This window comes from Lepidochelys kempii, chromosome 12 (assembly GCF_965140265.1).
Source record: "Lepidochelys kempii isolate rLepKem1 chromosome 12, rLepKem1.hap2, whole genome shotgun sequence".
Classification (NCBI taxonomy): Eukaryota; Metazoa; Chordata; order Testudines; family Cheloniidae; genus Lepidochelys; species Lepidochelys kempii.
The window spans coordinates 40,045,508-40,067,919 of record NC_133267.1 but is presented as its reverse complement, the minus strand read 5'-3'; the positions used below and the strand labels follow the sequence as shown (position 1 = coordinate 40,067,919).

Sequence of the window (22,412 nt, the reverse complement as noted above, 5' to 3'; positions counted from 1 at the left end):
CCTGGGGTGCTCTGGGCAGGGGTCCCTGGGTGGGGTCTCTGGCCAGGCCCAGCCCCCCTCCCTGGGCTCCGCAGGCGTCCCACGGGGGAACCAGGCCCCCCTGCAGCTCCCCGCCCGATGCCGAGCCCAGGGGCCCCCCGGCGACACAGCCCGCCTGGGCCCGGCAAGGAGCGGGTTAAAGCCCCCAGTGGGCGGGGCGTCGGGAAGCCCCGCCTCTCGGCACGTGACCTCCGCGGGCCAGGGGGCGGAACGAGAAGAAACCGGAACTTGTTGCCCGGCGGAGGAGCGGAGAGACCCTGGGCCGGCAGGTGAGTGGAGCCCGGGGGCCCCGCCTCGCAGCCCCTCACCCCACAGAGGGGGCGTGGCCCCCGCCTCGCAGCCCCCCTCACCCCACCGAGGGGGCGTGGCCCCCGCCTCGCAGCCCCCTCACCCCACAGGGGGGGGCGTGGCCCCCGCCTCGCAGCCCCCTCACCCCACAGAGGGGGCGTGGCCCCCGCCTCGCAGGCCCCCTCACCCCGCAGAGGGGGCGTGGCCCCCGCCTGCAGCCCCTCACCCCACAGAGGGGGCGTGGCCCCCGCCTCGCAGCCCCCCTCACCCCACCGAGGGGGCGTGGCCCCCGCCTCGCAGCGCCCCTCACCCCGCAGGGGGGGCGTGGCCCCCGCCTCGCAGCCCCCTCACCCCACAGAGGGGGCGTGGCCCCCGCCTCGCAGCCCCCCTCACCCCACCGAGGGGGCGTGGCCCCCGCCTCGCAGCCCCCCTCACCCCACCGAGGGGGCGTGGCCCCCGCCTCGCAGCGCCCCTCACCCCACAGGGGGGGGCGTGGCCCCCGCCTCGCAGCCCCCTCACCCCACAGGGGGGGCGTGGCCCCCGCCTCGCAGCCCCCTCACCCCGCAGGGGGGGCGTGGCCCCCGCCTCGCAGCCCCCTCACCCCGCAGAGGGGGCGTGGCCTCTCTCAGCCCCTTCCCCCAAGGATGTGGGAGGGGTCTCTGTGTCTCAGCCCCTCCCCCTTTTGCCCCCTACACCAGCAGGAGGGGCTGGGTATGTCTGTGTATCAAAGAAAAGGAGGACTTGTGGCACCTTAGAGACTAACCAATTTATTTGAGCATGAGCTTTCGTGAGCTACAGCTCACTTCATCAGATGCATACCGTGGAAACTGCAGCAGACTTTATATACACACAGAGAATATGAAACAATACCTCCTCCCACCCCACTGTCCTGCTGGTAATAGCTTATCTAAAGTGATCATCAGGTGGGCCATTTCCAGCACAAATCCAGGTTTTCTCACCCTCCACCCCCCCCACACAAATTCACTCTCCTGCTGGTGATAGCCCATCCAAAGTGACAACTCTTTACACAATGTGCATGATAATAAAGTTGGGCCATTTCCTGCACAAATCCAGGTTCTCTCACCCCCTCACCCCCCTCCCAAAAACCACACACACAAACTCACTCTCCTGCTGGTAATAGCTCATCCAAAGTGACCATTCTCCCTACAATGTGCATAATTAAGGTGGGCCATTTCCAGCACAAATCCAGGTTTTCTCACATCCCCCCCACCCCCATACACACACAAACTCACTCTCCTGCTGGTAATAGCTCATCCAAACTGACCACTCTCCAAATTTAAATCCAAGTTAAACCAGAACATCTGGGGGGGGGGGGTAGGAAAAAACAAGAGGAAATAGGCTACCTTGCATAATGACTTAGCCACTCCCAGTCTCTATTTAAGCCTAAATTAATAGTATCCAATTTGCAAATGAATTCCAATTCAGCAGTTTCTCGCTGGAGTCTGGATTTGAAGTTTTTTTGTTTTAAGATAGCGACCTTCATGTCTGTGATTGCGTGACCAGAGAGATTGAAGTGTTCTCCGACTGGTTTATGAATGTTATAATTCTTGACATCTGATTTGTGTCCATTTATTCTTTTATGTAGAGACTGTCCAGTTTGACCAATGTACATGGCAGAGGGGCATTGCTGGCACATGATGGCATATATCACATTGGTGGATGTGCAGGTATACGAGCCTCTGATAGTGTGGCTGATGTTATTAGGCCCTGTGATGGTGTCCCCGGAATAGATATGTGGGCACAATTGGCAACGGGCTTTGTTGCAAGGATAAGTTCCTGGGTTAGTGGTTCTGTTGTGTGGTATGTGGTTGCTGGTGAGTATTTGCTTCAGGTTGCGGGGCTGTCTGTAGGCAAGGACTGGCCTGTCTCCCAAGATTTGTGAGAGTGTTGGGTCATCCTTTAGGATAGGTTGTAGATCCTTAATAATGCGTTGGAGGGGTTTTAGTTGGGGGCTGAAGGTGATGGCTAGTGGCGTTCTGTTATTTTCTTTGTTAGGCCTGTCCTGTAGTAGGTAACTTCTGGGAACTCTTCTGGCTCTATCAGTCTGTTTCTTTACTTCTGCAGGTGGGTATTGTAGTTGTAAGAAAGCTTGATAGAGATCTTGTAGGTGTTTGTCTCTGTCTGAGGGGTTGGAGCAAATGCGGTTGTATCGCAGAGCTTGGCTGTAGACGATGGATCGTGTGGTGTGGTCAGGGTGAAAGCTGGAGGCATGCAGGTAGGAATAGCGGTCAGTAGGTTTCCGGTATAGGGTGGTGTTTATGTGACCATTGTTTATTAGCACTGTAGTGTCCAGGAAGTGGATCTCTTGTGTGGACTGGACCAGGCTGAGGTTGGTGGTGGGATGGAAATTGTTGAAATCATGGTGGAATTCCTCAAGGGCTTCTTTTCCATGGGTCCAGATGATGAAGATGTCATCAGTATAGCGCAAGTAGAGTAGGGGCTTTAGGGGACGAGAGCTGAGGAAGCGTTGTTCTAAATCAGCCATAAAAATGTTGGCATACTGTGGGGCCATGCGGGTACCCATAGCAGTGCCGCTGATCTGAAGGTATACATTGTCCCCAAATGTGAAATAGTTATGGGTAAGGACAAAGTCACAAAGTTCAGCCACCAGGTTAGCCGTGACATTATCGGGGATAGTGTTCCTGACGGCTTGTAGTCCATCTTTGTGTGGAATGTTGGTGTAGAGAGCTTCTACATCCATAGTGGCCAGGATGGTGTTATCAGGAAGATCACCGATGGATTGAAGTTTCCTTAGGAAGTCAGTGGTGTCTCGAAGGTAGCTGGGAGTGCTGGTAGCGTAGGGCCTGAGGAGGGAGTCTACATAGCCAGACAATCCTGCCGTCAGGGTGCCAATGCCTGAGATGATGGGGCGCCCAGGATTTCCAGGTTTATGGATCTTGGGTAGTAGATAGAATATCCCAGGTCGGGGTTCCAGGGGTGTGTCTGTGCGGATTTGATCTTGTGCTTTTTCAGGAAGTTTCTTGAGCAAATGCTGTAGTTGCTTTTGGTAACTCTCAGTGGGATCATAGGGTAATGGCTTGTAGAAACTCGTGTTGGAGAGCTGCCAAGCAGCCTCTTGTTCATATTCCGACCTATTCATGATGACAACAGCACCTCCTTTGTCAGCCTTTTTGATTATGATGTCAGAGTTGTTTCTGAGGCTGTGGATGGCATTGTGTTCTGCACGGCTGAGGTTATGGGGCAAGTGATGCTGCTTTTCCACAATTTCAGCCCGTGCATGTCGGCAGAAGCACTCTATGTAGAAGTCCAGTCTGCTGTTTCGACCTTCAGGTGGAGTCCACCTAGAATCCCTCTTTCTGTAGTGTTGGTAGGGAGGTCTCTGTGGATTAGTATGTTGTTCAGAGGTATTTTGGAAATATTCCTTGAGTCTGCGATACAACCGCATTTGCTCCAACCCCTCAGACAGAGATAAACACCTACAAGATCTCTATCAAGCTTTCTTACAACTACAATACCCACCTGCAGAAGTAAAGAAACAGATTGATAGAGCCAGAAGAGTTCCCAGAAGTTACCTACTACAGGACAGGCCTAACAAAGAAAATAACAGAATGCCACTAGCCGTCACCTTCAGCCCCCAACTAAAACCCCTCCAACGCATTATTAAGGATCTACAACCTATCCTAAAGGATGACCCAACACTCTCACAAATCTTGGGAGACAGGCCAGTCCTTGCCTACAGACAGCCCCGCAACCTGAAGCAAATACTCACCAACAACCACATACCACACAACAGAACCACTAACCCAGGAACTTATCCTTGCAACAAAGCCCGTTGCCAATTGTGCCCACATATCTATTCAGGGGACACCACCACAGGGCCTAATAACATCAGCCACACTATCAGAGGCTCGTATACCTGCACATCCACCAATGTGATATATGCCATCATGTGCCAGCAATGCCCCTCTGCCATGTACATTGGTCAAACTGGACAGTCTCTACATAAAAGAATAAATGGACACAAATCAGATGTCAAGAATTATAACATTCATAAACCAGTCGGAGAACACTTCAATCTCTCTGGTCACGCAATCACAGACATGAAGGTCTCTATCTTAAAACAAAAAAACTTCAAATCCAGACTCCAGCGAGAAACTGCTGAATTGGAATTCATTTGCAAATTGGATACTATTAATTTAGGCTTAAATAGAGACTGGGAGTGGCTAAGTCATTATGCAAGGTAGCCTATTTCCTCTTGTTTTTTCCTACCCACCCCCCAGATGTTCTGGTTTAACTTGGATTTAAACTTGGAGAGTGGTCAGTTTGGATGAGCTATTACCAGCAGGAGAGTGAGTTTGTGTGTGTATGGGGGTGGGGGGGATGTGAGAAAACCTGGATTTGTGCTGGAAATGGCCCACCTTAATTATGCACATTGTAGGGAGAATGATCACTTTGGATGAGCTATTACCAGCAGGATAGTGAGTTTGTGTGTGTGGTTTTTGGGAGGGGGGTGAGGGGGTGAGAGAACCTGGATTTGTGCAGGAAATGGCCCAACTTTATTATCATGCACATTGTGTAAAGAGTTGTCACTTTGGATGGGCTATCACCAGCAGGAGAGTGAATTTGTGTGGGGGGGTGGAGGGTGAGAAAACCTGGATTTGTGCTGGAAATGGCCCACCTGATGATCACTTTAGATAAGCTATTACCAACTGGACAATGGGGTGGGAGGAGGTATTGTTTCATATTCTCTGTGTATATATAAAGTCTGCTGCAGTTTCCACGATATGCATCTGATGAAGTGAGCTGTAGCTCACGAAAGCTCATGCTCAAATAAATTGGTTAGTCTCTAAGGTGCCACAAGTACTCCTTTTCTTTTTGCGAATACAGACTAACACAGCTGTTACTCTGAAACCTGTGTATCAAAGGTGTCTTTGGGGGTGGCCAGGCCAGTCCTGGAGGGAGAGGCAAAGGGTTGGCCCCGCCCGCCCAGCCCCCTTCCCCAGGCAGGGCACCGGCTGCTGAGAAGTGGGGCAGCGCAGTCCCTCCGGCCCCGCGGGGAGTGGCTGGCAGTGTCTGAGGGAATCGCTAAGGGGGGAGGGAAGCTGGCCTGACTCTTGGTGGTGGACTTGGAGCGGGGCAGGGCAGGGCAAAGCTGCCCCTATATGGCTTGCCCAGGACTTTCTGGTGGCCCTGGCTGGGTGCTGCCATTCGTGGGCTCTTCGCCGCTCACCCCTGCCCTCTCTGCGGTCCAGGATGGGCTCCAGCGCCCTGGTGCAGCAGGAGTACAGGAAGTGTCTGGAGAGGGATTTCCGAAGGGGCCACGCTGGGGTCTGCACTGACCTGGCCCTGTGGGATTTGCTGTGGCAGCACCTGCTGGAGGATCCGGAGCTGCACGGCACCCTGCGGAACGACGTCTTTGCCACGCTCGCCAGCAGCCTTCAGGGATGGGACGACTTGCCCTTGGCACTCAGGGGGCTGGCCAGGGCCTTTGAGGTCCTTGAGCTGGCAGCTGTCCATCTACACCTCCTCCCTTGGCGCAAGGAGTTCAGCACAGTCAAGGTGAGCGTTGGTGTGTGGTCATGGTGCCGCCTGGCTGCACCGGTGTGTCTCTTGGGCATGCTGGATAGAGACAGGGAGCTGCTGAAACAGTGTGCAGGGGCCATTCCGAGCAAATCACTGAAGAGAGAGAGGGTCACTCCAGGGACTTCAGCACAGATTTCCTGGACTCCAGATTCCCCAGGGGAATAGAATATTCAGGCCCTCCCTTGTGTAGCTGATGATTACACTCGTGCCCAGACAGATCTGGGATTTGTTAAAGAGACCCCCTCAATGGGAGAGGCGCAGTCTAACCCCAGGACCAGGAGTCAGGAACGATCCTTGCTGAAGCAGCATAGGGGTGTGTAGGGCCTTTAGACAAAGGGATTCCACCATGATGGAAACCCTGCCTGTGCCTATATGGCCCCGAGTGGCTAGAATGTGAAGGGACAGAGGTACTTCGTCTCTGGGCAAGGTCACTCTTTGTATGGCCATTGCACAGTCTTGGGTTCAAGGATCTTAGCAACATGATTGGGAAAGCCACAGAAATGGGCCATGGGCTTAGGGCTGAGTAGGACCTGGGACTAGCTGGTTCCTTGATGCAGTGGGTCGTGTCTCCAAAGGAACCCCGATGCAGCAGGGGCAGGTCCTGAGGCACCCGCAGCTGATGTTAGACAGCGAGGTGAACGAAGGTGAGGAGGGGCACCACAGGGAGTTGTGGCACCCTCTGGTGGCTGTGCTGCCTGGAGCCCCCTCCCCACTGGGGCAGTCTGGAGGCTAGTGGTGGCCTGCAGTGACCATGCTTTGGGCTGTTGGGCAGGGGCTGAGAATTCAAGGTGCACTCAGGCTGCCATGGGCTTGGTGGTGCTGATTGCTAACAGGGTGACTAATTGCTCATTGTGTCAGCGTTTGCGGGGCGGAGGGAGGAGTGGCGAGGTCACCTGGTTAGACTGGCTGGGGGTCGACTAGCTGTGTGCTCAGCAAACAACGCGGTGCTTCTGTTACAGATGTTCTCGGGGGTGTATGTGCACTCCCTGCAGGCGGCGCTGTCAGACAGTGACATCGCAAAGAGCTTCCACAGGATGGGATATGTGAAGAGAGATGACCATCACCTCGTGGTGTCCCGCCCACCCCCGGGAGCTGAGCTTGTCCAAGCTGCCTGCGGCTTCTTTGCAGCAAGGGTGGAGTGTGAGATCCTGGGGGAGATCCTACGGCAGCTGGGGCCATGCCCAGTGTCTGCTGAAGACCTGCTACACGTGCGGAGGGGCGTCAGGGACCTGCATGACTGTGTGGAGAAGCTGAAGAGACTTGTTAGATGGCCGAAAGGCAGAGAGCCCAGAGCCAAGGCGGCTCCTGGCAGTGCTGAAAGCATTGATCTCTATGGGGATGAGCTGAAAAGCCCAGAGGCTGCGAATCTATACAGTGCCCCCTTGGGGGCCAGGTTGCAATCATCCCCATGGGGTTTGTCCTCTCAGGAGCTACATAGGCCTCCCATCTGGGAACAGAACTCCAACCTGTGGAGTGAGGCTGTTGGAGTACCTTGTCCTGAGGATCTTGGGGGAAATGAGGGAAGGATCTGGGACAACGGGGGGGCTAGCGAGTCCGGCCAGGAGCAGCCTTATAGAAATGGGCCGGACTCAGAAGCTGCTGCCTTCTCTTTTATCTCCTTAAGACGGGAGCTTAGCAGGATCAGTGACTCAGTCTCTCCTGAGAATGTGGAGAGCACAAACCCTGCTCTGAGCTCCCCTTCTGACACTGCAGTGCTTGAGCCACATGGGACAGCAAGCTGCCTAATGCCCCGCTCTGCTGGCAAGGTTATACCCTTGGACTGCAGAGCTGCCAGCATCTGGCCAAAGGCTGCAGAGAGGCCATGGGAGCTGCCACCTGCCGCCCCATGGCTAGAGAGCAGCAAAAGGGAGGTGCTGGAGTCACCGTGCTACCAGCTGCATTCATGCCTGATCCAAGGTGCTCTCCCTTCCTACTGCTGTGCCACATGCCGCCTGCTCCATGCCAGCGGCTGCGATGCCATGCAGACCTGCAGGAGTAGCCACTGCATGGAGGAGCTGCAGAGCGAGAAGCAGAAGCTCCTGTGGTTAAAGAGGACCGAGGTGGACATGCTGCTGAATGAAGGCTCTGGGGCTCGGCCCTAGCTACAGGACGAGCTGCCTCCCCAGGGCCTGCAAATGCTATGGGATATGCCAACCAAATCCTACCTCTAGCGGAAGCATCAGGACTTGCCTGGACTTGCTGGTTCTGTTCTAGGGGAAACCGCTGGTGGCAGAGCTGCTTTCCTTCCCTCACCCCGATAAAGCAGTGCTTCGTAGAGACTCGCCCCAGATCCTCCCCTGCTGTAGCTGCCTACACTAACCCTGCCCTACATTCAACACTACTACTCTCCCTCCCAACTCCTATGAGCCAATTCCAGGGATTGGCCTTTGCTGTGTCTCTGGCATGATCTCCTGGCCCTGCTTAGTCACCGCTCTAGCTTCCCTCTGCCAGAGGAGCTGGGGCCTCTTAGCTCACAGGCTTCTCAGCACAGCCTGAAATATTGGACCTAGGTAAGGACAAGGAGAAACAAGAGTCTTGCTCTTTTTCAAGCAATTCCTGTGAGTTGGTGGAAGGACGCTGCTCCGTCCAGGTGCTCTGTGGCACGGCCCATGTGGACAGCTCTGCCCCAGGAGAGAAGATGGCTTTGGGGAAGATCTTGTGCTGTTTCCCAGCTCATGCTGGTCCTATCCATTGCTTCTCAGGCTGACTGGCCTTCAGGTTCTGGATGGGACAAAAGGTGCCCAGGGGAAGAAGTGTGTGGGTTTAGGCTGGGCCCTGGCCCCTTCTGGCACTGGGGGTTTGAGCTAGAGCAGCTTTTGCCCCAGACTGATGGGTCAGAAGGAAATGACAAACACTTTCAGCTGTGTGCATCTGCCCTTTATTGGGTGATGTGTCTCCCTCATCCTGCCTGGCTCAGCTGCTCAGGGGGGGTTTAAAGCCTTCAGAGAGTTAGCAAGCTAGGCTCTTGCACTGCAGTATCCCCTAGCACCAAATACCTTTCCTCATGAGTGCTGTGGCACTTTGGGTTCTCCAGAGTCAATGGTTGCTGGAGCTTGGAGGAAGGGTTACACCGTTAGTCCCACGGGATGCAGTGCATTGGGAGTTCCTTTGTGCTATGGCTGATGCTTCAGCTCCTTGGTCAGAGCTGTAGGGATTCAGTTACCATCTCCCCAGGGCTCAGCTCTGATGTCTCGGGACTACTCCTCTGCCTAGGTCACTGCTTGCACCTTTCCTGGGAAGCTGGTCAGTGCTTTGGGGCAGAGAAAAGCTTCTCCCTCCTGCATTAAGGGTTAAGTGGAATGGGCACTGGCTCCTGGAAATGACAGCCAATCCCCTCCTCATGTGCGCACAACCCAGCTGGAAACACAAAGGCAGCAGGATGTTGGACCCAGGAAAGCCAAAAAGAAAGGGAGCTGCCTCTTGCTGTGGCCTGGGGGCGGGCAAGGCCCCCTCTTGCTATGCTATTTAGAGCAGCACCGCTAGCACTCCCAGCTCAAACTCAGAAAGGGGAAGCTGAGAACACTGGGGATCTCCCCCATTTCAGTGTGAGGTGGCTGGAATCAGTGCCAGGAGCCAGGCACGAAACAGAACCGCCCCGAAAACCCACCCCAGGGTCAGATCCAGTGCTGGGTGCTGTACCTTCCAGGGCACACCTGCCTTTCAGCTGGCCCACTGTCAGTCTGCACTGGCCAAGTACCCCAGCCCCTCTGGCTGGGTAAGGCCCCCTTCCCACCTCAGCGCTGACTGGTAAACCTCACCTCATTTCTGCTCTCCTCAGAACAAAGAAAGAACATTCTCTGTCACCTCCACAGTTATGTAATAAAGGGTTTTTCTTGCTAGCCTGGTATTCTGGCTCCTGGGTAGGGTGTGGGAGCAGGAGCAGCGTGAGTTCATCCCATGCCCCCACAAATTCCACCTGCCCTTTACCAGCGGCTCTTGCTTCAGACTTTCATGTCCTTAACTCACTGAGGTCAGTGGCTCATTAACAGAGGGTGATCTTGTTAAGAAGCTCCAGGTGATGACGGGTAGAGGGGAAGCTGTGGCTACCCAAGCTGCTGAGAGTGCAGTGTGTCACAGGAGAATGAGTCGGAAACCTTGAGCTCTCAGCACAAGACAAACAGGACTGGCTCAGGCCCCTGCTGGGGTGGAATTCCAAGGTAGGCACAGCTACTGGAGGAAGTGATGTCGCTGCTGCAGTACACTGGCTGAGAGGAGCGCACCAAGCCATGCCCCTCACCTGCAGCTGGGCTGGGAATGCTTCTCACTGCAGCCCCGGGGTGCTCGGTGGGGAGGGGGGAAGAGTTCTGAGCTAGGTCACTACATTGTGTTTCTAGGACTGCGCTCCCCGCCCTGGGCAGGGTTAGGTGACGGGAGAGCTGTGACGCCCCGAGGGCTCTGGCTGGGAGATGCCACGCAAAGGGCAGCCATTCTTGCCTTGCACTGGCTCGGCTGCCTGGGGTAAAGAAGCTAGCTGGCCCAGAGAGCAGCTCTGCCGGACTATCCCTTACAGCTGACACTGCCATGATATTTTATTGCAGGCAGGATCACATGAACCCCCATGAGGAATAAAGAACGAAGGGACTTTTCTATCAACAGTGAGCTGGGCAAGGCCTGCAGCTTGTAACAAACCCAGCAGCCATTCAGGGTTGGCCAGCACGTCTTGCCCCTGGCTGCCCACCTAGGGGTCAAGGCAAACACTGCAGGGCTGGAGGTTCCTTTCAGCCCATAGGAATGTGTTTACACATTGCCCTTTCCTTGGAGCTTCTGCCTGGTAGAAGGATCCAACCCGAGGGGCTGGTGATGGGCCAGGTGCCATGAAGGATGCAACTGGCACTGGGTGGAGAGGGATGCAGGATAGATAAGAAGTTTGCCCTGACTGCTCTCTTTGTGCAAAGGTGATAGAACAATCCACAACCCTTGAGTGTATCTCCAGCAGCTGCATTTGAGTAGAAGTTTGGGGTACCGTCCTCCTAGCCAGCACTGAACCCTCCAGCAGGAGGCACCCTGAGAATATCGACAGGTCAAGAGGAGCTTGTACTGCGTCTGCCTTGGGTCCTATAGCAGCTGGTTACAAATCCTCCTTCAGCTCCCAGAGCCTTCTCATCGTCTGCTTTGGATGGTCCCTTTATCCGCATCTTTATCCAAACCTTACCCAGAAGAACACAAGTTGAGGATTTATCCACGTGGGAGTAGCTAATCACACAGACTGGCTGAGGCTGTTACCACTGTGGAGCCCACCAGCTTCTTGGGAGTGGGGTGGAAACTTTGGGTCCTCTGAAGCATGGCCTGAGCCCTGTGGGGCACGGGAGAACCACAAGCTGCCTTGGAGGCAGCAGAGCTGGGCCTGGGCTGGGAGTGCTGCAGGCCGCACACTCACTCAGGCAGGGACAAGCAACCCAATGCATGGCACCACGTGCAGCCTCTGGGAATGAGAGTCTGCACATAAAAACTCACTCACTCCTGGGACTGAAGAGGCCCATAGGAGGGAGCAGGCGCCCTCTTGGGCGAGAGCAGCACGTTGACAGGGAGGTCCGTTTCCCCACTCACAGGTGGGGCTGTGCCTCTCCCAGGTGGGCCAGTACACCAAGGCTCCTCTCCTGACAAGTAACTGGGAAAACTGGCTCCCAGTCTGCACTCCCAACATGAGCTAGGCTCCCGTCTTTTGCAAGCAGTTGAACCTGAGAATCCTGGGGCAGAAAGTGAAGTGGGGCAGCCCATTAGTGCTTTGGCCTCCAGGCACCTGTGGTTCTGTCCAGTCCCCATCACAACCCCCTGCCAGCTGTGAACGTCTCAACTCAGGAGAGGCCCAAGGGCTGGAATAGCAGGTAGTGCTCTTGGTGAGGAGCATCAGCAGGGCAGCGTGGGAGGCTGCAGGTCAGGGCTGAGGCACTGGCGGAGCTGGGGCAGGGGCTTCTGCCCTGCACTCTCCTAAGCACTCAGTTCATCCTGAATTGAGAGGCTTATGCCTCCCCTGTTGTGTTGCAGTAGGGCTGGGTCACTGCTGGTCCGATTCCAGGGGAGAGAGAAGATAGTTCTTACCCGGCAGAACGTGCAGCCTCAGGGCTTGCTGCGCTTGCCCTGGCTCTCCGCCCCGGCGCTGACGGGAGCAGCTCGCTTGTTGCGGTGGTGGGGGAAGGTGGGCATGAGCTCCGGTTCACAGGCTGGGGAGAAGGGGAGAGGAAATGAGTTTCAGGAAGGGCTGAGTCCCGCAGGCCCCAACAGCACAGTGGAGTCACTTACGCAAGGGCTTTTCTTTGAAGTAGGAACTCTCCAGACAGTCTCCCGCTGTCGCCCTGGGGAGGCAAATGCAGGTTAAAGGAAAAGTCCATCGTCCCCCGCAAACACTCCCGCTGCTTCTTCAGGAAACTTTTGTATAAAAGCGAGACCTTCCTTGCGCCCGAGCAGCTCAGCAAGGCTGTGACCATGCTGCTGCGTTCACTTCCTGTCCAGAGGGACAATGCGCAGTACATCCCAAGCTGGGCTCCTGCTGCCGAATCCCGCAGGCCCTGCCTGCCAACAGCATCTGGCTGGGGCAGTGCAATCCTGTCCTAGAACGGTCAGACACCGCCCCAGGCTTAGGGTAAAGGGGGCAGCAATGCCTGGGGGCATGGGGATCAGCCCAGGGAGCAAGGCAGCACTGCAGAAACTGGCACTGCTCCTTAGGCCCAGCTGGTTTGCGTGATCTGCTCTATCCTCAGGGGAGGAGCCGATTACAATGTAAATGAGCCCCCAGCTCGGGATTGCCCAGTGCTTCCTGGGAGCTGACAGCTCCCCCACACACTGCAGCCGTTTACACTGGAGGGGAACAGCCCTGCCTGGCAGAAGCCACCCACCATCCACCGAGAAGCCTGGGCCCCACATCACACTGGCAGTTCCATGGCCTGAACTGGGCTGCAGATGGCTCTTTACCTCTTCTTGGGGTCATACATGAAGAGGAAGTTGAGCAGGCGAAGCCCAGCCTCCGACAGCCATGGGAACTTGTGCTTGAGGTTGTTGTAAGGCTGCTTCCGCAGGGTGTACTGGCTCACTAGGGACAGCTTGGAAAAGCCCTGCGGGGACAGGGAGACACAAGTAAGGGTCAGGGAAGAGTGTGGCAGGGTGGGCGATGCAAAGCGAGCACTTACTGGCCAGATGTTTTCATTGGGTGTCCCCAGCAGCTGCACTATCAGGTCAATCTGGTGAATCTCCGAGCTGCCTGGGAGTAACGGCTTGTGGGCCAGCAATTCCGCGAGGATACATCCCACTGCCCTGGGGAGGGAACAGGCCTCCTAGGTTAGTAGGAATCAGGCACATGAATCTCTTGGATCAGACTCCTCCTCCTTTGCCCCCAGCAGCAGATACCTCCTGTTGCTATCGACCCATCTTGGCTTTGGTTCAGTAGGAGATCTTTATACAGATGTGCACATTGCTTCCTGAAGTACCAAGTTGTTGCCCTGACCCCAATCCGTCCCTGGCTGTCCCCCAGATACTTCTGCAAATTGCAAATTCCTGGCAAGAGCGTTACTCTCCAATACGAGATCCCCTTACCACATATCTACGCCCGTGGTCTGGGTCGTCGTTCCCAGCAGCAGCTCTGGGGCCCGGTACCTGTGCAACGGAATGAATGCAGGAATTACCAATCGGTGGAGCTCCCAAAACTTGTCCCAGATTGACTGCATGGCTGACCCACAGCCTCTGAGGGGGTCCATGATAGGGTGACTCACTCAGGACTAAGCAGAGCCTACTCACCAGAGAGTGACGACTTTAGGGGTCATTGGTTTTAGTGGCACACCGTGAGCACGAGCCAGCCCAAAATCCGCTGCAAGAGAGGACAGATTCAAGGTCAAAAAGCAGGCCAGCTACTGCCCTTGCCTCTGCATTGCAAAATGAGAAAACTGGAAGCATCTCTGGAGCTGTGTTAGCAAACGTGACAGGGGAGCTTACCTATCTTCACGCAGCCTTTATCGGTCATGAGCAGATTAGACACTTTCAGATCCCTGCCATCAGAAAGAAGCCAGTTACTGATGGTTGTGTTAGGGGCAATGCTTCACCTAGGGCCATTCCATGCTGCCCAAAGTACCTGCTGCTCTAAGAGGGTCTCCCTCTGTTCCACTGAGAGCCAAGAAAACAGCCCAAGTGGCACAGCTGGCTCCCAATGCCCAGTCCATTACCTAGTGGCCCTCCCATACAAGCCCTTTACCCACAGTGCCTTTCACTCTGCCCCTTACCTATGGATGATGAAGTTCTCATGAAGATACTGAAGGCCCTTGAGTACTTGTAAGATGATACACTTCACCTGCGAGTGGTGGGAGACAGGATTAGCAAGACAGCATCACATTAGTACTTAACATGTATCTGCATTGGTTCCTACCCTGTCCCCATCACTCTAGTATCTCAGTGCCTTCCAGTCGTGCATTAAGCAATCTGACTAACAGCTGCTGACAGCTTATGCCCTGGTTCATTTTATGCAGAAGCTCAAGGTCAATGCAAAGCCGTGCACCCTAGTTTGGAGCCCAAGACCCAAAACATTGTAACAAAGGGGTGTTCTAACTGCAGTGATGCTTACAGGATTTAATGCAGGCAGCAGGCAGTGCCCCATATCACAGAGGGCCAAGGGGGTTAGATTATTTTACCCTATGCCAAACAGGGGAAAGAGGTCGTCAAGTTATGATGAAATCAGATCATGTGACCTGATGACTGACAGCCAATTTACAGACTGGCATCTGTCTTCCAGTGCCCACCACCAGCTCCACCAACACTATCGACGCAGGCTGCCTCAATGCTCTGGGCTGGAATCTGCATCCTTGGCTGCAAGTTGAGCAGAATATGCTGGTAGCCTGCTTGCACTGGCGAGAGCCACAGCTCCCTCTTACAGGTAGGAGTGGTAATGCACCCGCACAATCCACCTGTACCTGAGCCTCAGAAAAGGGCGTCTGCATGTTCTCAAGAAGGCTGGCGAGATCCTGTTCACAGTAACCCATCACCAGGAAAATACTGCAGGAGACACATACCACAGTCAGTCACCTCACCGCAGTTCTACTGTGTGACCACCCCCACCTCAGTGCGCACGCTCCATTGCCACCAGGGGTCATCCAACTACCATTCCTGCCAAGAGCAGGGACAGTACTGACACATGGCATATAGGGGTGGGAGAGACAGGACCCACCACCTCCTCTGAAGGGACAGCAGGTGCAGGGCCAGTACTGTGGGACTATTACCTCTCCAGATGGTTCCCCACAACAACCTCCTTCAACTCCACGATATTGGGGTGCCGAAGCTTCAGAAGCAGGGTGATCTCCCGCAGGCTGCTGATGGGGATTCCTGCAGAGTGGTTGTTGAGTCACGCATTAGAACTCCCCCTCCAGTTCCCTGGCCTGACTCGAGGCTCTGATGTGGTTGTGCAGGGCTAACCACATTTCTGAATAAGTGTTTTAAGAGAGCCCTCGCCATCCCTAAAACTTCAGCTTTACCCCAGAGCTTCCTAGGAACAGCAACTCCCCTTCTCCTCTCCCCTTACCATCTTTCTCCTTGTCCATCCGCACCTTCTTTAGTGCCACAATCTCATCCGTCTGGGTATCTCGAGCACGGTCTGAAACAGTAACACACACCATGTGGTCAGTACCTGGAAGCCAAGTCTCACAGCAAAGTCAATGCCTGATCCACCACTGACACCAGTCACCAAGTGAACCGTTAACCATCACCTCTCAACACTGGGAGGTAAACAGTGAAAGCCCCTTCCCCCCCCCCCAAACTGATGTGCTCATCACTGGGGAACAGACCAGATCCTGGAAGATGGGCTTCAGCCTGTGCTGGGGCTGCCCTTACGCCGAGGGACCTGTGCCACTGAGTATTTTCCACTGTCTTGGGTCGTGAGGAGTTGCTGTCAGCACCCCCTACTGCAGGAAGCAAACCAGCTCCCGCTGCTGAAGCCTGCAGCACACATAACACTTACACACGATGCCATAGGTCCCTTCCCCAATTCGATTCAGCTTCTCAAACTCCTTCACACTCCGACACCTTCCCAGCTGAAAACAGAGAGCCATATCACAGACCAGCCAGCACCCTCGCCAGAGCTGTCTTGGGGACAGTGTTCAATGATTAGGGCTTATGATTTTCATTGTGAAGTTAGTTTTAAATGGAGCCCTCCAGAAGCTGGAATATGTCATTGCTGCTAGACTGATACACAGCTATATATCACCAGCATGAAACCAAGACAGATGTGAGTTATGTTGCTTAATGCACAGCTGGAAGGCGCTTAGCTACTAGGGTGATGAGCATGGTCTAACAACTGTAGCAGCAGTTCTCAAACTGTGGGTCAGCACCTCCTTAAATGGGTCACCAGGGCTAACGTTAGCCTTGCTGGGGCCCAGGGCTGAAACCTAAGCCCTGGGCGGCAGGGCTCAGGCTTGGGCTTCAGCCCAGGGCTCAGGTTACAGGCCCTCCCACCTGGGGCTGAAGTCTGTGGGCTTTGACTTTGGCCCCCCTCTGGCCTAGGTGGGCTCAAGCTTTGGTCCCCCCCCCTCCTGGGGCAGTGTAGTAATTTTTCTTGTCAGAAGGCGGGCGTGGTGCAATGGAGTTTGAGAACCCCTGCACTATAGGGTAGAACAGCTATATGACAGCATTTCAGCCTTTGGACAGCAAATGTAAGAGCTTCAGAAAGGCTCAGGGCATCATGCTATAAGCAAAGAGTTAGTGTAATGCTTATGGGATTATTACTGTTTGGACACTATTCTAGCTAACGCTTCACAAAGCAACCTGCTGTTGATTTGCTTTGTGAAATGGGGCGAGAGCAATGGCGCCCCTCGCCAGCTATCACTGGGCTGTGCCCAACATCTGGCCAGATTCCCAACTCTGTGTTTGCAAACACGTCTGTCATTTCCACGCCACGTTACCGCCACTGCGCGTGCAAACGTGGGAACTGAATTTGCGAGCCGACGTCAGCCTGTCGATCGGCACCATCACCGCCGCGCTTTCCACAGCCTGGGGGTCTGCAGACGCAAAGCGCACTCCAGCAGCCTGGGCGTGTGGTGGGGAGGGCAGGTCCACCTGTCTGCACATCCAGGACCTGGCCTTGGCTTTCCCATGGCCGGACCCCAGCAGGACTCGCTGGACCCTACCCTGGGCTCTGGATTGGAGGCATTCCCCCCCACTCTTCCCCCACGCACCCCTCCCTCCTTCCCTGCACCCCCAGTCACCCCGCCCCACCTTTCCCCCCCAGTCACCCTACCCCTCCTTCCCCCAGTCACCCCTCCCTCCATTCCCCGCAACCCCAGTCACCCCGTCCCTCCCTCCTTCCCCCAGTCACCCCTCCCTCCTTCCCTGCACCCCCAGTCACCCCGCCCCTCCCTCCTTCCCCCGGTCACCCCTCCCTCCTTCCCTGCAACCCCAGTCACCCCGCCCCACCTTTCCCCCCAGTCACCCCGCCCCTCCCTCCTTCCCCCAGTCACCCCTCCCTCCTTCCCTGCACCCACAGTCACCCCGCCCCACCTTTCCCCCCAGTCACCCCGCCCCTCCCTCCTTCCCCGCAACCCCAGTCACCCCGCCCCACCTTCCCCCCCAGTCACCCCGCCCCTCCCTCCTTCCCCCGGTCACCCCTCCCTCCTTCCCTGCAACCCCAGTCACCCCGCCCCACCTTTCCCCCCAGTCACCCCGCCCCTCCCTCCTTCCCCCAGTCACCCCTCCCTCCTTCCCTGCACCCACAGTCACCCCGCCCCACCTTTCCCCCCAGTCACCCCTCCCTCCTTCCCTGCACCCACAGTCACCCCGCCCCACCTTTCCCCCCAGTCACCCCGCCCCTCCCTCCTTCCCCGCAACCCCAGTCACCCCGCCCCACCTTCCCCCCAGTCACCCCGCCCCTCCCTCCTTCCCCCGGTCACCCCTCCCTCCTTCCCTGCAACCCCAGTCACCCCACCCTTCCCCCCCAGTCACCTGCCCCTCCCTCCTTTCCCCAGTCACCCCTCCCTCCTTCCCTGCACCCCCAGTCACCCCGCCCCACCTTTCCCCCCAGTCACCCCGCCCCTCCCTCCTTCCCTGCAACCCCAGTCACCCCGCCCCACCTTTCCCCCCCAGTCACCCCGCCCCTCCCTCCTTCCCCCGGTCACCCCTCCCTCCTTCCCCGCAACCCCAGTCACCCCACCCCACCTTTCCTCCCAGTCACCCCGCCCCTCCCTCCTTCCCCCGGTCACCCCTCACTCCTTCCCTGCAACCCGTCACCCCACCCTTCCCCCCCAGTCACCTGCCCCTCCCTCCTTTCCCCAGTCACCCCTCCCTCCTTCCCTGCACCCCCAGTCACCCCGCCCCACCTTTCCCCCCAGTCACCCCGCCCCTCCCTCCTTCCCTGCAACCCCAGTCACCCCGCCCCACCTTTCCCCCCCAGTCACCCCGCCCCTCCCTCCTTCCCCCGGTCACCCCTCCCTCCTTCCCTGCAACCCCAGTCACCCCACCCTTCCCCCCCAGTCACCTGCCCCTCCCTCCTTTCCCCAGTCACCCCTCCCTCCTTCCCTGCACCCCCAGTCACCCCGCCCCACCTTTCCCCCCAGTCACCCCGCCCCTCCCTCCTTCCCTGCAACCCCAGTCACCCCGCCCCACCTTTCCCCCCCAGTCACCCCGCCCCTCCCTCCTTCCCCCGGTCACCCCTCCCTCCTTCCCTGCAACCCCAGTCACCCCACCCCACCTTTCCCCCCCAGTCACCCCGCCCCTCCCTCCTTCCCCCAGTCACCCCTCCCTCCTTCCCTGCACCCCCAGTCACCCCGCCCCACCTTTCCCCCCAGTCACCCCGCCCCTCCCTCCTTCCCCGCAACCCCAGTCACCCCGCCCCACCTTTCCCCCCAGTCACCCCTCCCTCCTTCCCTGCACCCCCAGTCACCCCGCCCCACCTTTCCCCCCAGTCACCCCGCCCCTCCCTCCTTCCCCGCAACCCCAGTCACCCCGCCCCACCTTTCCCCCCCAGTCACCCCGCCCCTCCCTCCTTCCCCCAGTCACCCCTCCCTCCTTCCCTGCACCCCCAGTCACCCCGCCCCACCTTTCCCCCCAGTCACCCCACCCCTCCCTCCTTCCCCGCAACCCCAGTCACCCCGCCCCACCTTTCCCCCCAGTCACCCCGCCCCTCCCTCCTTCCCCCAGTCACCCCTCCCTCCTTCCCTGCACCCCCAGTCACCCCACCCCACCTTTCCCCCCAGTCACCCCGCCCCTCCCTCCTTCCCCGCAACCCCAGTCACCCCACCCCACCTTTCCCCCCAGTCACCCCACCCCTCCCTCCTTCCCCCAGTCACCCCTCCCTCCTTCCCTGCACCCCCAGTCACCCCGCCCCTCCCTCCTTCCCCCGGTCACCCCTCCCTCCTACCCTGCACCCCCGGTCACCCCGCCCCACCTTTCCCCCCAGTCACCCCGCCCCTCCCTCCTTCCCTGCAACCCCAGTCACCCCGCCCCACCTTTCCCCCCAGTCACCCCTCCCTCCTTCCCTGCACCCCCAGTCACCCCGCCCCACCTTTCCCCCCAGTCACCCCGCCCCTCCCTCCTTCCCCCAGTCACCCCTCCCTCCTTCCCTGCACCCCCAGTCACCCCACCCCACCTTTCCCCCCAGTCACCCCGCCCCTCCCTCCTTCCCCGCAACCCCAGTCACCCCACCCCACCTTTCCCCCCAGTCACCCCGCCCCTCCCTCCTTCCCCGCAACCCCAGTCACCCCACCTTTCCCCCCAGTCACCCCGCCCCTCCTTCCCCCAGTCACCCCTCCCTCCTTCCCTGCACCCCCAGTCACCCCGCCCCTCCCTCCTTCCCCCGGTCACCCCTCCCTCCTACCCTGCACCCCCGGTCACCCCGCCCCACCTTTCCCCCCAGTCACCCCGCCCCTCCCTCCTTCCCCCGGTCACCCCTCCCTCCTTCCCTGCAACCCCAGTCACCCCACCCTTCCCCCCCAGTCACCCCGCCCCTCCCTCCTTCCCTGCAACCCCAGTCACCCCACCCTTCCCCCCCAGTCACCCCGCCCCTCCCTCCTTCCCCGCAACCCCAGTCACCCCGCCCCACCCTTCCCCCCCAGTCACCCCGCCCCTCCCTCCTTCCCCCGGTCACCCCTCCCTCCTTCCCTGCAACCCCAGTCACCCCACCCTTCCCCCCCAGTCACCCCGCCCCTCCCTCCTTCCCTGCAACCCCAGTCACCCCGCCCCACCTTTCCCCCCCAGTCACCCCGCCCCTCCCTCCTTCCCTGCAACCCCAGTCACCCCACCCCACCTTTCCCCCCAGTCACCCCGCCCCTCCCTCCTTCCCTGCAACCCCAGTCACCCCACCCCACCTTTCCCCCCAGTCACCCCGCCCCTCCCTCCTTCCCCCAGTCACCCCGCCCTCCTTCCCTGCACCCCCGGTCACCCCGCCCCACCTTTCCCCCCAGTCACCCCGCCCCTCCCTCCTTCCCTGCAACCCCAGTCACCCCGCCCCACCTTTCCCCCCAGTCACCCCGCCCCTCCCTCCTTCCCCCGGTCACCCCTCCCTCCTTCCCTGCACCCCCAGTCACCCCGCCCCTCCCTCCTTCCCCCGGTCACCCCTCCCTCCTTCCCTGCAACCCCAGTCACCCCGCCCCACCTTTCCCCCCAGTCACCCCGCCCCTCCCTCCTTCCCCCGGTCACCCCTCCCTCCTTCCCTGCAACCCCAGTCACCCCACCCTTCCCCCCCAGTCACCTGCCCCTCCCTCCTTTCCCCAGTCACCCCTCCCTCCTTCCCTGCAACCCCAGTCACCCCACCCCACCTTTCCCCCCAGTCACCCCGCCCCTCCCTCCTTCCCTGCACCCCCAGTCACCCCGCCCCACCTTTCCCCCCAGTCACCCCGCCCCTCCCTCCTTCCCCCCCGGCTCCATAGGGGGCGCTGCCGTAACCCTTTCCCGCTCGGACTCGGCACCCCGCTCACCCTGTCCCCAGGGGGCACCGGGAAGAAGCCCCCACCGCGCAGGCGCTTCAGTCGCAGCACTTCTGGCTCCTGCCCGGGGCAAGCGTCCTCCGCCATGATCCCCGCACCCGGGGGGTGGAGCCTCGCGCTTCACCACGGCGCATGTGCACAACCCCTTCCCTCCTCCTCGCGCAGGCGCGGTACGTGACTTAGCCCACCCTGCCCTCAGCGTCTCTAGCGACCGTTGCTATGCAGGGCCTGCTGGCTACGGGCCGACCGGGGGGCTGCCGGGGAGGAGCAGCGGCGGGGAGGGGGCTGCGGGGGGGGAGGGGAGGGGAGGGGGCTCGGAGTGGGGAGCGCCCCCGTGAGCCGGGGGGGAGGGGGCTGTGGGTGGGGAGCGCCCCCGTGAGCGGGGGGGGGAGGGGGCTGTGGGTGGGGAGCGCCCCCCGTGAGCCGGGGGGGAGGGGGCTGTGGGTGGGGAGCGCCCCCGTGAGCGGGGGGGGGAGGGGGCTGTGGGTGGGGAGCGCCCTCCGTGAGCCGGGGGGGAGGGGGCTGTGGGTGGGGAGCGCCCCCGTGAGCCGGGGGGGAGGGGGCTGTGGGGGGGGAGCGCCCCCGTGAGCCGGGGGGGAGGGGGCTGTGGGTGGGGAGCGCCCCCGTGAGCGGGGGGGGAGGGGGCTCGGAGTGGGGAGCGCCCCCGTGAGCCGGGGGGGAGGGGGCTGTGGGTGGGGAGCGCCCCCGTGAGCGGGGGGGGGGAGGGGGCTGCGGGTGGGGAGCGCCCCCGTGAGCGGGGGGGGGAGGGGGCTGCGGGTGGGGAGCGCCCTCCGTGAGCCGGGGGGGAGGGGGCTGCGGGTGGGGAGCGCCCCCGTGAGCGGGGGGGGAGGGCGCTGTGGGTGGGGAGCGCCCCCGTGAGCGGGGCGGGGGGGCTCGGGGTGGGGAGCGCCTCGGCAGGCCAGGTGAGCGGCGTGGAGGGGGCCCCGGGGAGCGAGTTGCCACCTGCCCAGGTTTTCCCAGGATTGCCCCTTGTTTGAAGCCACTGTCTTGGATGATGTGGTTCTGATGTGCTGATTTTTACACCTCACAGGTGGCACCCCCAGTGTCCCGAGAGGGCCCACATTGCTGTGTTGTCCATGGAGAGGTCGGGATCCAGGAGGGGATGTTCCATCCTGATCTCTCTGGTTTTAGTTCCCTCTGGGTGTGCTGCAGTCCCTGGGGGCTGGGGGCTTGGGCCAGGAAGAAGCGTAGCTTGCTGGAGCTGCCCTCTCACAAGGGGCAGACCTCCGCACTGAACATGATGGACAGTTGTGAGCTGCTTCGTGTCATGCTGTTTGGGATGGCGCTCAGAGGGCGTGGTGATGAGCATGTTAGAAATACCTAGAGAGGATCTGGCCTCAGGCAAGGGGCAGAAGACCAGCCGACTGTGTAAGGATCTGGCCACAACTCATTTTTTTTTGAAGCAGAGAAAACAACGATGCTCTTGCTCTTTTCAAAAATTCCAGATTTGGAGGGTTCAGGTTGCTTGGGAGCTCTGAGTAATAGAGAGGGAAAGGAGGTGGCCAGCTTGCCTAGCAGTGCATGTACCACAGACAACTCCCACCTCAGCAATAACACACAATTAACCAGATGCTACTTTGTGGTTTTTTTCATTTCGTTCAGTCAGAATTTGTT

The 22,412-nt window shown here is 58.9% G+C and overlaps 2 protein-coding genes across 3 annotated transcripts; one reads left to right on the top strand and one right to left on the bottom strand.

Moving 5' to 3' along the window:
- Positions 1–102: 102 nt before the first annotated feature.
- Positions 103–9,731, top strand: SPATA2L (spermatogenesis associated 2 like). The gene is made up of 3 exons (XM_073308247.1): positions 103–308; positions 5,562–5,868; positions 6,852–9,731. The coding sequence occupies exons 1-3, from the start codon at positions 118–120 to the stop codon at positions 7,992–7,994; spliced, it is 1,641 nt and encodes a 546-aa protein (XP_073164348.1). The 5' UTR covers positions 103–117; the 3' UTR covers positions 7,995–9,731.
- Positions 8,754–20,910, bottom strand: CDK10 (cyclin dependent kinase 10). Of its 2 annotated transcripts, XM_073308248.1 has the most exons (14): positions 20,769–20,910; positions 15,824–15,896; positions 15,389–15,460; positions 15,090–15,192; positions 14,784–14,865; positions 14,100–14,167; positions 13,816–13,868; positions 13,621–13,690; positions 13,420–13,479; positions 13,017–13,140; positions 12,802–12,941; positions 12,133–12,185; positions 11,932–12,053; positions 8,754–11,039 (listed from the first exon to the last, which is right to left on the bottom strand). In XM_073308248.1, the coding sequence occupies exons 1-13, from the start codon at positions 20,862–20,864 to the stop codon at positions 11,950–11,952; spliced, it is 1,098 nt and encodes a 365-aa protein (XP_073164349.1). In that variant the 5' UTR covers positions 20,865–20,910; the 3' UTR covers positions 8,754–11,039; positions 11,932–11,949. The 2 variants fall into 2 exon arrangements, with proteins under 2 accessions (XP_073164349.1, XP_073164350.1); XM_073308249.1 differs by lacking the exon at positions 15,824–15,896 and having other exon boundaries at positions 20,769–20,852.
- Between the last annotated feature and the right edge of the window lie 1,502 nt (positions 20,911–22,412).